At 41.9% G+C, this 16,711-nt stretch overlaps 2 protein-coding genes across 6 annotated transcripts in view; both read left to right on the forward strand.

Moving 5' to 3' along the window:
* Window positions 1–16,711, forward strand: part of LOC103005898 (protocadherin alpha-2) — a 128,555-nt gene that overhangs the window by 37,789 nt on the left and 74,055 nt on the right.
* LOC103008617 (protocadherin alpha-C2) overlaps window positions 1–16,711 on the forward strand; it is a 155,138-nt gene that overhangs the window by 31,049 nt on the left and 107,378 nt on the right. For 2 of the 5 annotated variants that reach the window (XM_057541356.1, XM_057541357.1), the window contains exon 2: window positions 9,456–11,849. The exons of 2 other annotated variants lie outside the window; for them this stretch is intronic. In XM_057541356.1, coding sequence (XP_057397339.1) covers window positions 9,456–11,849 — 2,394 coding nt within the window. The remainder of the gene's footprint in view (window positions 1–9,455; window positions 11,850–16,711) is intronic. One more of the 5 variants, XM_057541366.1, reaches the window with a different exon arrangement.

The raw sequence follows: 16,711 nt of genomic DNA on the forward strand, positions 1-16,711 counted from the left end.
GCTAAACTTACATTTCCTGGATTATGGTTTGCAAGTTTCAAATTGGTGGTTCTCCACACTCTATCTTTAGTCCAAGCATTCATTTTGTTTTCTAATTTATATCTTAAAAACTTCCTTTATACTTACATTGCATTTTTTTATTTATTTTTTATTTATTTATTTATTTATTTATTTTTGGCTGTGTTGGGTCTTCGTTTCTGTGCGAGGGCTTTCTCTAGCTGCGGCGAGCGGGGGCCTCTTCATCACGGTGCGCGGGCCTCTCACTGTCGTGGCCTCTCTTGTTGTGGAGCACAGGCTCCAGACGCACAGGCTCAGTAGTTGTGGCTCACGGGCCTAGTTGTTCCGCGGCATGTGGGATCTTCCCAGACCAGGGCTCGAACCCGTGTCCCCTGCATTGGCAAGCAGACTCTCAACCACTGCGCCACCAGGGAAGCCCCCTTACATTGCATTTTTGTAATGTGTTTTATATTTCTACTCAGGGGTTTTATTTTATTTTTTATGATGTCAGGTATTTTACAAGGCATTTCTTAATTGAAAACTCAACAGAGCAAATCAGAGTGGACTTGATAATAGAGCCACAATATAACAAGGCACATGCAAGTAAAAATCACTTAAATATTTCAGTACTTTGTTTCTCTCCAAAGGACACATGTTTGGTTTATGCTACAAAGCAATCTATTTTTTCCCATTTTATTTCTTGCAAAACTTGAATATTCTCTGAACTCTTGTCATAAAACCTGTCTATGTCTGTTGGCACAACTCACCTTAAATCCAGACTTATACCTTCAAATATCTCTGTCCTTGTACTTTTTCAGGTTCCATATGCCACTTGTACTTGGGCCCAGGTATTTGATTATGTTATATGGATTGAGGGATGCTAGAAATGTCATTTGCTTCCCCCGCAAAAACTGCCACCATTCCTCTAGTATCTTAGAGCTAGTATTATTCATTAAGTACTTACTACATATTCTATAATTACAAATTTTACTCTTTATCATTGATGGCTGCATTGATATAATTGGTAATATAGTCCCTTATACTAATCTTTATTCTCTCCCAGAATATGGGCTATCATTGTATGCAAATTTTCAGAAGATCAGTGAACATCTTAGTAATGAATTTATCTTTTGGGTCATCAGGAAGCATGAGCACGCTGGGATTCAGGAAATTCAGGATTAAAAACAGCTGGGGGGCTTCCCTGGTGGCGCAGTGGTTGAGAATCTGCCTGCCAATGCAGGGGACACGGGTTCGAGCCCTGGTCTGGGAGGATCCCACATGCCGCGGAGCGGCTGGGCCCGTGAGCCACAACTGCTGAGCCTGAGCGTCTGGAGCCTCTGCTCCGCAACAAGAGAGGCCGCGATAGTGAGAGGCCCGCGCACCGCGATGAAGAGTGGCCCCCACTTGCCTCAACTAGAGAAAGCCCTCGCACAGAAACGAAGACCCAACACAGCCAAAAATAAAATAATAAATAAATAATAAATTTAAAAAAAAATTAAAAAAAAAAAAAACAGCTGGGAAGTCCAAAATAGAGAGGTGAGAGCTTGGAAGACACTTCATTGCTCAATTCAAGCCAGAATCATGAGACCAATAATGAAGCTCCCCTATGCCAGTCTGTTAACTGTAGTTTCTAGATAGGGCTAACTAAGTTATGACTCGATCTCAGACACTTTTGAGAGTGAAAGGGGCACTATACAAATGTATACAAGACCACAGACAAACATAGAGCATATTCCAGGCAAACTGGTTTTTATGGTCAGCCTATCCTCAGGCCTGACAATGCTAACTGCTTTAGCAATATCTGGAGTCCTTATTGAACATTCTGCTTCCCAGACACCACCTCAAGTTTCTGAAATAAGTAATATTGGCAAATTTGCATTTTAACAAGCATTCCAGGGGATTCTTATCCAACTGAAATTTTAGAGACTATAGCCCTATTGAGTTGCTTGGCAAAGCAAGTTCCTATTATTTGACAGGATATAATTTAACTACACTACTTTTCATTCATTATTGGAGATTTGCATTGGGACATTTATGTTATTACCCGGTTAAAAATGCTCATTAACAGCAATGGAATTTAGTTTATATCATTACCTTGTGTTGAGATAATTAATCAATGATAAACTTATTTTTAGACTCCAGAGAGTAGCTTACACTGAACATTGCTATTGTGGGTGGATAGATTAACTCATTACATTTTAATTCATGCTTTATAAGAAAAGTAACCCTTAAAATCAGAATATGAATAGATTTTGACCCTAGAATCATTCTAAAGGAGTAGAGAAGTATAAAAACAGAAGTTAGAAGCACACATACATCGATGAATCAAGTGACCCTCATTCCTGTAAATTTTCTTATTTATTCTATAAATGTTCTATTTTTCAGAGTTCAAAATTATTGATTTCTTTAAAAAAATCATTAAAGTAAGAAATTAATCTTTGGATAAGACAAAACCTCCTATCAGTAAGTTTTCCTTTTTTTGGAAAAAGAGAAACTTCAACTTTTATCAGTAGCATATAGTATGTTGCCTGCACCGTGAAGCATACAGGATCTTAGTTCCCCAACCAGGGATTGAACCCATGCCCCCTTCACTGTAAGCGCGGAGTCTTAACCACTGGACCGCCCAGGAAGTCCACCATAGATATATTAATGGAGAATTTCAGTTACTGAATATTTGATTCCAAGAATTTTGAGAGAAAATATTTTTACTGCAGGTGATGAAAAACTTTACTGACACTTATAAAATTATTAGATAATGCCAAAACTGTATATTTGGGGTATTTGAAAAACATAAAAATAACAAAGATGAAATTAGTTGTCTCTGAAAGTGGAAATCATAAATTTTTAATTATTTTATTTTGAATCACAATTAAGATTCTTTTTGCCCATGTAAGATGTGTATAAAAAAGTGAAATTTCCCCCTTATAACTAATTTCTCAATAAAAGCACTTTTCTGTCTTCTTAAAGACAGGAACACCACTCAGCCTGTGCAGCAGCAATATGTAAAGGCTTTATAGGGTGACACCATTCTATAGGTAATCATTTTATCCAAAGAGCCAATTTTGGTCTTGAGCATTATGAAACTAATGTGGCTAAAGTGAGCCCTGAGAAAAACTTCCATTTATGAAGCACTCACTCTCCTTGAGGTATTATACTAGGCTCTTAATATATCGTAATTCATGCAACCACTATATTATTATTAATATGTTATGAATGTTATGAAAGTGAAAACTGAGACAGAGAGAGGTTAAATTATTTTCCCCAAGTCACACAACTAGTAAGTTGGAGACTAGGAATCAGAAGAGAGGAATTTCTGATGTTGAAGCCTGTGATCTCTCTACATTCTAGTGATGATTGGCATTTAGAAGTTGCAAATACCTCACAGAGAACTGATGCTTGAGATTAGTGTCTAAGGTTTATTTAATATCAAAGTAATGACAAGGAGAAGTGAATTAAGGTTTAGAAGTTGAAGAGACTTAAATTTGTTATCCAACAAAATGCTAGTACACTCAGTATTATACAAATATTAAGGGTGTTTTCAAATTCAGCTAAAGACAATCATGGTTAGGGAAGGAATTACTTCTCTGTGATTTTCCACTCAAGAAAAACGCTGCACTACGTATCGACAATGATTATTATTATATACAAAAGAAACGTAATGTGAGTCTTTGAAAGTCCATAGAGACCCAAAGATGTGAAAATAGAATGAAAAGATAGGAACAAGAGTTGTTAAACTCATGGAATTGTACTTACACATTAAGCCACCGGATGTCGCTGTCTTCCACAAAATGGCTTTTCAGAACAAAGGCATGATCCTGTTTCTCAAGGACTAGGAAAGAGCTACATTCGGAGATCTCAGCCATTTCAAGAAAATTGGATGCAAGAAATCGAATAGAAAAATTCGGAGCGGTGGGTGTGTTCTGGACGCCGAGTCACTGATTTATAAAACAGGAGAAAGTTATGATGTTGGTCTACAGACCTATCAGGCAGAGAACCCAGCGCCTGCTTCTCTCGTTTCTGCTCATTGCAGCCTGGGAGACTGGGAGCAGCCAGGTCCATTACTCGCTCTCAGAGGAAGCCAAACACGGCACCTTCGTGGGCCGCATCGCCCAGGACCTGGGGCTGGAGCTGGCGGAGCTGGTGCCGCGTCTGTTCCGGGTGGCATCCAAAGGCCGCGGGGACCTTCTGGAGGTAAATCTGCAGAATGGCATTTTGTTTGTGAATTCTCGGATCGACCGGGAGGAGCTGTGCGGGCGGAGCGCGGAGTGCAGCATCCACCTGGAGGTGATCGTGGACCGGCCGCTGCAGGTGTTTCACGTGGAGGTGGAGGTGAAGGACGTTAATGACAACCCGCCGGTCTTCTCTGTCTCAGAACAAAAGCTCTCAATTTACGAATCTCGACCGCTTGACTCTCGATTTCCTCTAGAAGGCGCATCTGATGCGGATATTGGAGAGAACGCAATGCTTACTTACAGACTCAGTCCAAATGACTTTTTCACTCTTGATATTATAAACAAAAAGGACAAAGGCAAATTTCCAGTGCTTGTTCTACGAAAACTGCTGGATCGTGAAGAAAATCCTCAGCTTCAGCTGTTATTAACGGCAACTGATGGAGGCAAACCCGAACTGATGGGATTTGTTACTCTGCTGATCCTGGTGTTAGACGCCAATGATAACGCACCTCTATTTGACCGATCCGTTTATGAAGTTAAGATGTATGAAAATTCAGCGAACCAAACATTAGTCATATGGCTAAATGCTTCTGATGTGGATGAAGGGATAAATAAGGAAATAATATATTCGTTTAGCTCTTTGGTCCCACCCAGCACAAGAAGGAAATTTCTAATGAATGAAAGCACAGGAGAAATAAGAGTAAACGATGCTATTGACTTTGAGGATAGTAATACTTATGAAATTCATGTAGATGTTACAGATAAAGGAAACCCACCTATGGTTGGTCACTGCACTGTCCTAGTGGAAATCCTGGATGAAAATGATAATTCACCTGAGGTGGTTGTCACTTCTTTGGCTCTCCCAGTGCGAGAGGACGCTCAGGTGGGCACCGTCATCGCCTTAATCAGCGTGTCCGACCGTGACTCTGGCGCCAACGGGCAGGTGACCTGCTCATTAACACCTCATGTCCCCTTCAAACTGGTGTCCACCTTCAAGAATTACTATTCGCTGGTGCTGGACAGCGCCCTGGACCGCGAGAGCTTGGAGAACTATGAGGTGGTGGTGACCGCGAGGGACGGGGGCTCGCCTTCGCTGTCGGCCACAGCCAGCGTGTCCGTGGAGGTGTCCGACGTGAACGACAACGCGCCCGCGTTCGCGCAGCCCGAGTACACGGTGTTGGTGAAGGAGAACAACCCGCCCGGCTGCCACATCTTCACGGTGTCGGCTCGGGACGCGGACGCGCAGGAGAACGCGCTGGTGTCCTACTCGCTGGTGGAGCGGCGGGTGGGCGAGCGAGCGCTGTCGAGCTACGTGTCGGTGCACGCGCAGAGCGGCAAGGTGTACGCGCTGCAGCCGCTGGACCACGAGGAGCTGGAGCTGCTGCAGTTCCAGGTGAGCGCGCGCGACGCGGGCGTGCCGCCTCTGGGCAGCAACGTGACGCTGCAGGTGTTCGTGCTGGACGAGAACGACAACGCGCCCGCGCTGCTGCCCGGGCCGGGCGGCGGGGCGGGCGCACTGAGCCAGCGGGTGGCTCGGTCGGTGGGCGCGGGCCACGTGGTGGCGAAGGTGCGCGCGGTGGACGCGGACTCGGGCTACAACGCGTGGCTGTCGTACGAGCTGCAGCCGGTGGCGGGTGGCGCGCGCAGCCCGTTCCGCGTGGGGCTGTACACGGGCGAGATCAGCACGACGCGCGCCCTGGACGAGGCGGACGCGCCGCGCCAGCGCCTGCTGGTGCTGGTGAAGGACCACGGCGAGCCGGCGCTGACGGCCACGGCCACCGTGCTGCTGTCGCTGGAGGACAGCGGCCAGGCGCCCAAGGTCTCTTCGCGGGCGTCGACGGGCGCCGCTGGCGCGGAGGCCGCTCTGGTGGATGTGAACGTGTACCTGATCATCGCCATCTGCGCGGTGTCCAGCCTGTTAGTGCTCACGCTGCTGCTGTACACGGCGCTGCGGTGCTCGGCACCGCCCAGCGAGGGCGCGTGCGGGCCCGGGAAGCCCACGCTGGTGTGCTCCAGCGCGGTGGGGAGCTGGTCTTACTCGCAGCAGAGGCGGCAGCGGGTGTGCTCTGGGGAGGGGCCGCCCAAGGCAGACCTCATGGCCTTCAGCCCCAGTCTTACGCCGTGTCCATTACCAGACGTGGAAGTGGAAGAACAGTCTACTGGAGGCAACCACTCTAGCAAGGTGGGTTATTGCTTTTCAATTTTCATATTTTGCTTCGTGAATATTTTATTTCACCGCTTTCCCCCTCAAATATGTATCTTGGGATACCTTCATTCTTTGTCTAAATATCATGTATTTCTATAATTCCTCAAATATTCCTTAGTAATGCCGTTTGTAATATAGTTTATTCTAAAAGTTCACTTTATATTCTATTTACAGTACCTTGTGCATCAACTTTTGCTGAATACTTCAATTTTTAATATATGCCATTTTCCTCAATTCATTTATATTTTCCAATATAAATATTTGATGTCGGTTGAAGGTTTTGATTTTTTTCATAAACTATTTTTTATTTTACAAATATTTGTCAGATTAGTACTTTATAATTTTATTTAATTTTTAAATCTAAAATTTGAAATAACCCTGTTACAGTAACAAAAAACTGCTACGATCAATTCCCTTCACGATGAAAATGTGGTTTTTGCTCCCTAAGCACAGAATGTGTAGTGCAACGTAACATAGTGCATACTAGAACGTCAGTGTTTACACTTTATTCTTAATAGTAGATTATGTAGACTGGAAGATCATCATTTTAAAAAGTCCTAATCTACGGAATTAAATTAAGTGTTTTGAATTTTAAATGTGTTTTGAATTTTAAATATTTTTTGAATTTTTATTTCAGTTTTTTACTTTCTCTTTACTGATTTTAGTCGGATAATGTCTGCCACTGGCTCTGTTATTAAGATAAATATTTTAAAAAACCTTTGTAGACAGTTTCATTCAATTCAGAATGACTGAAATTTTAGGATGAAACCATAAATTTTCCCAAGTCAAGGATTGCTTTTAACATTCTTGACAAAAAAAGGAGTTAGCCCATTTCTTTTAAAACTTCTTATTTTTATAAACATATTTAACACGTTCTTTATTAGATGGCATTAAAATGAGACCAATCATGAATAGTCCTTTGCTCTTGGCAACATAGTATTTGTGATACCTTGTTTCAAGGTGAGAGGGACTTCCCTAGTGGTCCAGTGGTTAAAACTCTGTGCTTCCACTGTAGGGGGTGAGGAGTTCGATCCCAGATTGGGGAACTAAGATCCCACATGCTGCATGGTGGGGCAAAAAAAAAAAAAGACTAATGAACCCATAGATTTATTGGTATACTGTAGTAATTAGCTATGTGATAGCCTTGGAACGTAGGAGCTTTAAAAACTCTCTCTCATATGTACTTAATTAGTGAAGCAATTCTTTAAAGCAAAAATAGAATGGATCTTCAGCATGGAGTCATTCCTAAAGGGAATGAAGTATTTCAATCAGCAAACATGAGGAGGTTTATTTCCTAGTCATGTCTTTTTCTGAAATTTAGCCACTCCCATGTGCTAAAAATTTTCCTTCTCTTCTTTAGGTAAATATTTTGGTCTCGAACTTATGGCTTCCACAATTAATAAAAGAATTAGCTGTAGTTAGAACTGTAAATCTTTGGCATAGATTTAATTATTGAATCACTATTTTAAAATGTGTTTAAAATAAAGACTGTAGCTATTACATAAAACCTAAGATTTCCTTGGGTAACCATTTATAATTTTTTTTAGTAGGGAAATTTAGGATTAAAATATTTTTCTAAGACAACACTGATAAACTTTATTGCAATCAATAATTATGCAAATTTCAGCATTTTAAAAAATTTGAGGTAAAACAGGAAAATAAAATTGAGTGATTAAACGAGATTTAGAATACTCTTGATACCGTAGTCTCCTTAAACCCATTCTGGAATAAGATGGGTATAAACAAAGTGACAGGGCTTCCCTGGTGGCGCAGTGGTTGAGAATCTGCCTGCCAATGCAGGGGACACGGGTTCGAGCCCTGGTCTGGGAAGATCCCACATGCCACGGAGCAACAAAGCCCGTGAGCCACAAAGCCCGTGAGCCACAACTACTGAGCCTGCGCGTCTGGAACCTGTGCTCCGCAACGGGAGAGGCCGTGACAGTAAGAGGCCCGCGCACCGCGATGAAGAGTGGCCCCCGCTCGCCGCAACTGGAGAAAGCCCTCGCGCAGAAATGAAGACCCAACACAGGCAAAAATAAATAAATAAATTAAAAAAAAGAAAACAAAGTGACAAATATAACTTGAATCCCTCATCAGTGGGTTTTTTTTTGTGGGGGGTAGAAAGAGATTACTTTTACAAATAGCAATGAATATAATGCAAATTTACATTGTCCTTCAGGATGGAAACTACAGCATTCACCCTGAGCACATACAGTCATTGAAAAAAAAAACTTTTAAATGAGACAAAGGTAAATATGTTTTGTATTTCCAGGAGTCAGTACTTGGTAAATTCATTAACATTGAAGCAAATATGTTTTTTGGACAAACTGATAAGTAGTTTGCATATGAGCATGGGTTTGAAACACTCTCAAGTTGAGATGGTAACTTTTAGAGAACTGGCATTTTGAGTTATCCTCTACACAATTGGACTAAATGTTTAGAATAATTTAACATAGTATAAATATTAAGCAATAGAACATTATAGAGTGTTAGCAATGGAGTAAACTTAATAAGGAGCCTTTCAAAAATGATCTATTTCTAAAAGTCTAAAAAACTGTATTGCTAATAACCTACATATATGGATTTTTTTCATGTTCATATACATAACATAGCGCTCTAATATGTTCTCTTAGATATCCATATCCAAGATAAAACTCTTCTTGGAATTCTAATTTGTAAAACCAAACCACTTTTAAAGAGCTAGTGGTCACACACAAAGAATATATAATGAAAGAATTAAAATTCCACACACACACACACACACACACACACAATGGACCAATATGAAGGAATCACGAAAGAAGCAATATAAGTGAAAGAAAGTACAAACGATAAACCACACTTCCACTCTGAGCCACAGGATGTCGTTGTTCTCCAAGGAGAGGATTGTTTTAACCGGAAAAAAAAAAAAATAAAGATTATTCTCGTACGAGAAAGGCTCGCCACTGTTCCGGTGCTTTATAGACTATAAACACACCCATATTGTTAAGATCAGCTGGGATATCAGGAACAAAGACTCAGAAGGAAGGTCTCAAAAGGACTACATATTTCTACTCATGAAATGTTTATTTACTAACCAGAAGCGAGTCACGATGTTAACTTCAGGACCAGGGAGGCAGGAAGCCTGGCGCCTGCTGCTCTCGCTTCTGCTCCTCGCAGCATGGGAGACGGGGAGCGGCCAGGTCCATTATTCGGTCTCTGAGGAAGCCAAACACGGCACCTTCGTGGGCCGCATCGCCCAGGACCTGGGGCTGGAGCTGGTGGAGCTGGTGCCGCGCCTGTTCAGGGTGGCATCCAAAGACCGCGGGGACTTTCTGGAGATAAATCTGCAGAATGGCATTTTGTTTGTGAATTCTCGGATCGACCGGGAGGAGCTGTGCCGGCGGAGCGCGGAGTGCAGCATCCACCTGGAGGTGATCGTGGACCGGCCGCTGCAGCTGTTTCATGTGGAGGTGGAAATAAAGGATATTAACGACAATCCGCCTGTATTCCCAGCGACACACAAAAATCTCTTTATTTCCGAAACTAGGCCTCTTGACTCTCATTTTTCACTAGAGGGCGCCTCCGATGCAGATATCGGGGCCAACGCTCTGCTGACTTACAGACTGAGCCCCAATGAGTATTTCTCTCTGGAAGTACCGACCAACGACGAGCAGGTAACACCGCTCGAACTAGTACTAAAAAAACCTTTAGACAGGGAAGTCACTTCAGAGCTTCTCTTGGTGCTCAAAGCAACGGATGGGGGCAAACCTGAGCTGACAGGCACTGTAGAGTTAAACATCACAGTGCTGGATGTAAATGACAACGCCCCAGTGTTTGACAAAGCAGTTTATCGTATAAAATTACTGGAAAATGCAAGAAACGGTACACTGGTTATTAGACTTAACGCCTCGGATTTGGACGAGGGTTCAAACGGCCACATTCTTTATTCCTTTGCAACTGATGTCTCCTCTAATACAGAAGCCTCTTTTCGCATAGATTCAAACAGTGGAGAAATAAAAGTGAATGGAAAAATAGATTTTGAAGAAATTAAATTATGGAAACTTCAAATAGAAGCAGTTGACAAAGGAAACCCCCCAATGTTTGGTCACTGCACAATCTTGATAGAAGTCTTGGACATCAACGATAATGCCCCCGAGTTGCTAGTGACGTCACTGTTGCTTTCTATTCCAGAGGATGCTCCACCGGGGACTGTCATCGCTCTAATCAGTGTAACCGACCATGACGCCAGTGGCAATGCGCAGGTGACCTGCTCACTAACACCCCAAGTCCCCTTCAAACTGGCGTCCACCTTCAAGAATTACTATTCGCTGGTGCTGGACAGCGCCCTGGACCGCGAGAGCTTGGAGAACTATGAGGTGGTGGTGACCGCGAGGGACGGGGGCTCGCCTTCGCTGTCGGCCACAGCCAGCGTGTCCGTGGAGGTGTCCGACGTGAACGACAACGCGCCCGCGTTCGCGCAGCCCGAGTACACGGTGTTGGTGAAGGAGAACAACCCGCCCGGCTGCCACATCTTCACGGTGTCGGCTCGGGACGCGGACGCGCAGGAGAACGCGCTGGTGTCCTACTCGCTGGTGGAGCGGCGGGTGGGCGAGCGAGCACTGTCGAGCTACGTGTCGGTGCACGCGCAGAGCGGCAAGGTGTACGCGCTGCAGCCGCTGGACCACGAGGAGCTGGAGCTGCTGCAGTTCCAGGTGAGCGCGCGCGACGCGGGCGTGCCGCCTCTGGGCAGCAACGTGACGCTGCAGGTGTTCGTGCTGGACGAGAACGACAACGCGCCCGCGCTGCTGCTGCCCGGGCCGGGCGGCGGGGCGGGAGCGCTGAGCCAGCGGGTGGCTCGGTCGGTGGGCGCGGGCCACGTGGTGGCGAAGGTGCGCGCGGTGGACGCGGACTCGGGCTACAACGCGTGGCTGTCGTACGAGCTGCAGCCGGCGGCGGGTGGCGCGCACAGCCCGTTCCGCGTGGGGCTGTACACGGGCGAGATCAGCACGACGCGCGCCCTGGACGAGGCGGACGCGCCGCGCCAGCGCCTGCTGGTGCTGGTGAAGGACCACGGCGAGCCGGCGCTGACGGCCACGGCCACCGTGCTGCTGTCGCTGGAGGACAGCGGCCAGGCGCCCAAGGTCTCTTCGCGGGCGTCGACGGGCGCCGCTGGCGTGGAGGCCGCTCTGGTGGATGTGAACGTGTACCTGATCATCGCCATCTGCGCGGTGTCCAGCCTGTTGGTGCTCACGCTGCTGCTGTACACGGCGCTGCGGTGCCCGGCGCCGCCCAGCGAGGGCGCGTGCGGGCCCGGGAAGCCCACGCTGGTGTGCTCCAGCGCGGTGGGGAGCTGGTCTTACTCGCAGCAGAGGCGGCAGAGGGTGTGCTCTGGGGAGGGGCCGCCCAAGACCGACCTCATGGCCTTCAGCCCTAGTGTCCCTCCAGGTTCGAGTTCTGGAGATACTGGAGACCAACAGGAGTTTTGCGAGAATGTAAGTACAGTAATTCTGAGATGTATCATGCCTATTAATGTCAATCACATAGTAGTTCACCAACAAATTACTGTTAAGTCCATTGCTTCAATTATTTGTCGTCTTTTTCTTGCGATGGTTTTTTCTAAAGCACAATGGAAGTACAGCCATTTTTATTACTTTTCACCACAGTCTTCTTGAACATACGGGGAATATTATTTAGTTGGAGAAATAATAATAATAGTAAAAAGGAAATAGACTGCTAAAGCTTCCTGTAAATGAGCAAGGCTAAATCAGCCAAGAAGGAGACAAGGATCACTGATGGGAATTGAAGGATGTGGGTGAGGCTCAAATCTTCTACTTCTCAATTTTGCAGCAAGTTCATTCTTCCTATTCATTTTCTTATTCTATTTGGTGTCCTCCACGCATTACGTTTATGCATTCAAAATTACCCTAACAATGCATAATTTCATAATTTGGTTATTTTGAGTTTAAACATGTTCACATTCTTACCTTCCTATAATCTATAAGTTTGTGTATTACTGACCGGCATGGGCTATTAAGGTGGCCTCATTTTATAAATGATTTTGTTTCTTTATAATCAATGACATGCTTCTTTGAGAAAGTAGGTAGAATTTTAGCCTTTCCTTTAGGGATGATTTTACTTTTTTTGTCTTTAATCCCCTCATAATTTAAACTTATTTTCTTCATAGTCTTCAGCTGCTTCAGATAGACAACTTAAAATTTTTTCTAATGTAATGACGATTTTGCTAGTTGCCTGTTGAACGCATTGCTGCTCTCCTCCACATTAATTTGCTGACATCTTCTATTTTATTTGGAAAATTTATTTGAGCATTGATCATACTTATATTTCTTCCATTCATGGTACCTGTAATGAGGCTGTATGAAAATATTTTAGAGTGGGAAAATTCACACTTCTTTGTGCTTTGAGTTTCAAAAGGGTCTTCCCCTATATGGGGAATTGTGATACTTCTGCCTGTATTCACCAAGATGCTTGGTCTTCAAAATAACATTGCTCTAAATAATTTAAGCATAACAGTCATGGAATATATATAAAGGCACTTCCATTTGACAATGGTGCTGTTGATCACATTTCAGTATTTAACATTGTGTACTTAAAATGTTTATAACATTGGGTACTTTAGATACATTGATACAAACTCTTTTTTTGTCTCAATGCTATGTTCATGTGAATTGTTTTCTTTAAAGATATCACAGAGAACTTGAAATTAGAGCTGTAAGGGTGTGAATCAAATAATGTGGAAGTTTATTTTGTTCTTTTTGGCTCAAATGTACAAATTAGAGATTCTTTAATTGTACTGAATGGAGAAATAAATTATATATGATATATTTACATATGGGAGGAGAACCACGTTATAGATAGGGTAAAGTTAATAGAAATTCTGAGAAGGCTATTTTCTACCTAGAATGTAGGATGATTTCCATGAAGATGAACATTGGGAAATCTTCAGAAAAGGAAAAGCCGTATCCTAGTTTATGGTACTGGAATTTTCTTCATCGATAGCTACAGAATAGAACAAGAGTAAACAATGGTCACTAATTATAATCAACCACCACTATTTGAGATATTTCTTTTTGTAAGATATGGCGTGAAGGGCTTAAAGTACGTAATTTCATTTAATTCTTATAACAACTTGTAAAGTACATTTGACTATCCAAGTTCTAAAGATTAGATAAGAGATGTTGAGATGTTTATCTATCTTGTCCACTGCCATCCAGCTAGTACATGATGGAGATATTCAAACGCATACCTCTTAGATTTGAGAGCCATTCTTTTATTCATTGTAGAACTTTCTAGAGTAAATCTTTTATCTGATGAGGCATAGTTCTGGCTAGGAAAATCAAGCACAAGCTGTATACAGATTAATCCTCCTTTCTGTTTTGCTTAGAAAAACCCTTCATGATTATCTTCATGATTAACTTTGTACAATATCATAACTGAGATAGGAATTAAGATTTTTTAATGTTGCTAAGTGATTTTTTTTTCTCAGAAGGTTCATGGACATCATTATCATTTGTCTTAGTGCCACACTGAGATAGGTTTTTACATTATTTGATCGGTAAATAATTAAGAGTTGTCTGATAAGGACTATTGATCAGTTGTTTGGAAGTGACATAAATAAGCAGAATCATTTAATATATGAGAAAAATCAGAAGACTGAGGTCTGCAAAGTTCTTACAGAACACCAAAGCCAAATAATACATGTGGAAATGACCTTGTTCTTTTTACACTGTGAATAAGAATAATGTTTTGACAAATATAAGCGGTAATATGATTATTTCTTGGATCCTGAACATCAGTGAAGGATCAATCATTGTTTCCAAAATTCTATACTTCAATAATAGCTTTAAAGGTATATATTTCTCATGAAAATCTTTGAAAGTGTGTGGGTCTTTCAGGATTCAGACTTCTTCAGTCTTGTTGTCTGAGAGATTTGTGCCAATTGAACAAATGATCTGTGATCAAATAACTGTGTATACTTGAATAAGCCACGATAGCACTGAACATCACTGCGTATATTCTACAGTTTTGTAGACAGTACTTCTAATCTGTTAATTTTGAAGAACCTACTGGGTTTCCAAGAATGGCTTCAAGATCTATTTCTCTGCCTAATGTTTTCAATAAATAGTAGTACTAGACCTATTATGAAATAATAGTGGATGATGAGGACTGGTAGAACATTAAACCATGCACTCCAATACTTGACTATCAAGACATACAGCTGGAATTTAAGACTAACCAGATTGATTTAGAAAAGGTCAGGCACGAAGTTCCTTAGCCTTTTCAATCAATCTTACAAAATCAATGTTAACAACTATATCGCTGTGACTTCTTGGCATTAGCCTATTGCCGGATCTCAGGCCCATCCCCAAAGATGAGTTCCAAGATATCATAATCTATTCTATAGGAGCTAGTTGAGATAGTGATATCTGAAATAGCACAGCCAAAGTGCAAAAGACGTGTCATTGGTTCATACAATATATCAAACTCTTTTATGAATTGGTGTTCATCCAATGTCACTTTATATACGTGCAAAATACCACATTGCTGGAAAGTAATTCCTAAATTAACAACTGGTTTTTTTTTTAAAGAAATTCACGTTCTTTTATTTATTTATTTATTTATTTATTTATTTATTTATTTATGACTGTGTTGGGTCTTCGTTTCTGTGCGAGGGCTTTCTCTAGTTGCTGCAAGCGGGGACCACTCTTCATCGCGGTGCGCGGGCCTCTCACCATCGCAGCCTCTCCCGCTGCGGAGCACAGAGCTCCAGACGCGCAGGCTCAGCAGTTGTGGCTCACGGGCCCAGCCGCTCCGCGGCATGTGGGATCCTCCCAGACCAGGGCTCGAACCTGTGTCCCCTGCATTGGCAGGCAGACTCTCAACCACTGCGCCACCAGGGAAGCCCAACAACTGGTTTTAATTCAGACATGTAATATCATCATCTCCCTTGGGTAAACTTTCTCATGTTTATTTCTCTGCCTTTAGAGACTCCACATTGCATGTAACATCTCACTCCCCAGTTTCCATAATGAAGTGGTTGGAGGTCTGTTGCTTCTTTCTTCTACAAAATAAATCTGACAGGCCTCGAACATCATGTTAAACCTACTGTTATCTAGCCTAATGTTATATTTTGAAAAGAGGCTCATATGACTGGTTGTTTTATAGACGCATAACAGAATTCAGTGTCATAAAAGATGATGAGCCTGCTTTGTTTGTTTTTTAAGAAATAATTTTAAATTGTCTTTAAAAAGAATTCTAGCAGAATAATAATATTGGGAAAAGAGTAAATTTGAAAAAAATGAAGCAAGGTTTGAAATTAACAATAGAATACATGTGTGTGTGTTCAAGATAAAGGGAAATATTAACATACAAATAAATATACTAGTAATTTTTTCATTGTAATATTTTTAGATTCGACATGAACCATTAAAACCATACAACAAAATACTCAAGCTAGAGTGATACTTATTCTGAACCACTTTCTACTCTAAACTTCCACTGTACCCTCTTTTTTCCTCCTTAAATCCCAAGGTAATATGAAAAGATGAAGGACATGTAACTAAATTACAACTTCAGGCAATGAAAACTCACATCAACAATTCTGATTTTCTAGTTGGTATTTTATGAAATTGAATTTCCATTAACACTAAGGTCATTTAGCATTTGGTTGAATTGTTTGATTATTTTCTATGTTTTTTAGCACAATATTAGGCACTTAGAGGCAATGTGATTAGAAGTCATTTCCCTTGTTTTGGATGAACTTACAATCTCAAACCCAAAATTCTTTTAAGAAGAAATAAGTCAGCTACTTTCATGAATATGACTTGATAGATATACAAAAGCCAGTGTTGGTGAGTATAAATACCAATATGGCACAGAAATTTTCATGGTGATTTTTATTTCATTGAATGGTAAAAAGTTCATTCTATAGTTAAAAGACTACTTCTTTCATATATTGACACTGTTACATAAAGTGTCATTTTGATACCTCTTATTGTACTGTTAGCAATGCAACTTACATGAGAAAGTATATATGCCAAGTATGTTTCATCTACATCAATAGACTTTTCTCTTGTGAATTCTATGTTTTAAACTACCAAATTTGAAATATAGTTTTGTTTTTCTTGTTGTTCTTCAATGCATATAAAGTTGTTTGTAACAGGAACACAATTAAATATAAATAATGATAAAGAATCAGAACTAAAAAATAAAAATATAAGTAGAAAGCAAGTGCACATAGATAAAAACACAATATGCAGACTTAAAGACTAAAGAATTGTTATTAAAGCTTCAAATTTGTCTTTGAGTTTCCTAGCAGCCAAAGTAACAAGGGAGA

The sequence above is a fragment of the Balaenoptera acutorostrata genome, chromosome 2, assembly GCF_949987535.1.
Source record: "Balaenoptera acutorostrata chromosome 2, mBalAcu1.1, whole genome shotgun sequence".
NCBI classification, from domain to species: Eukaryota; Metazoa; Chordata; class Mammalia; order Artiodactyla; family Balaenopteridae; genus Balaenoptera; species Balaenoptera acutorostrata.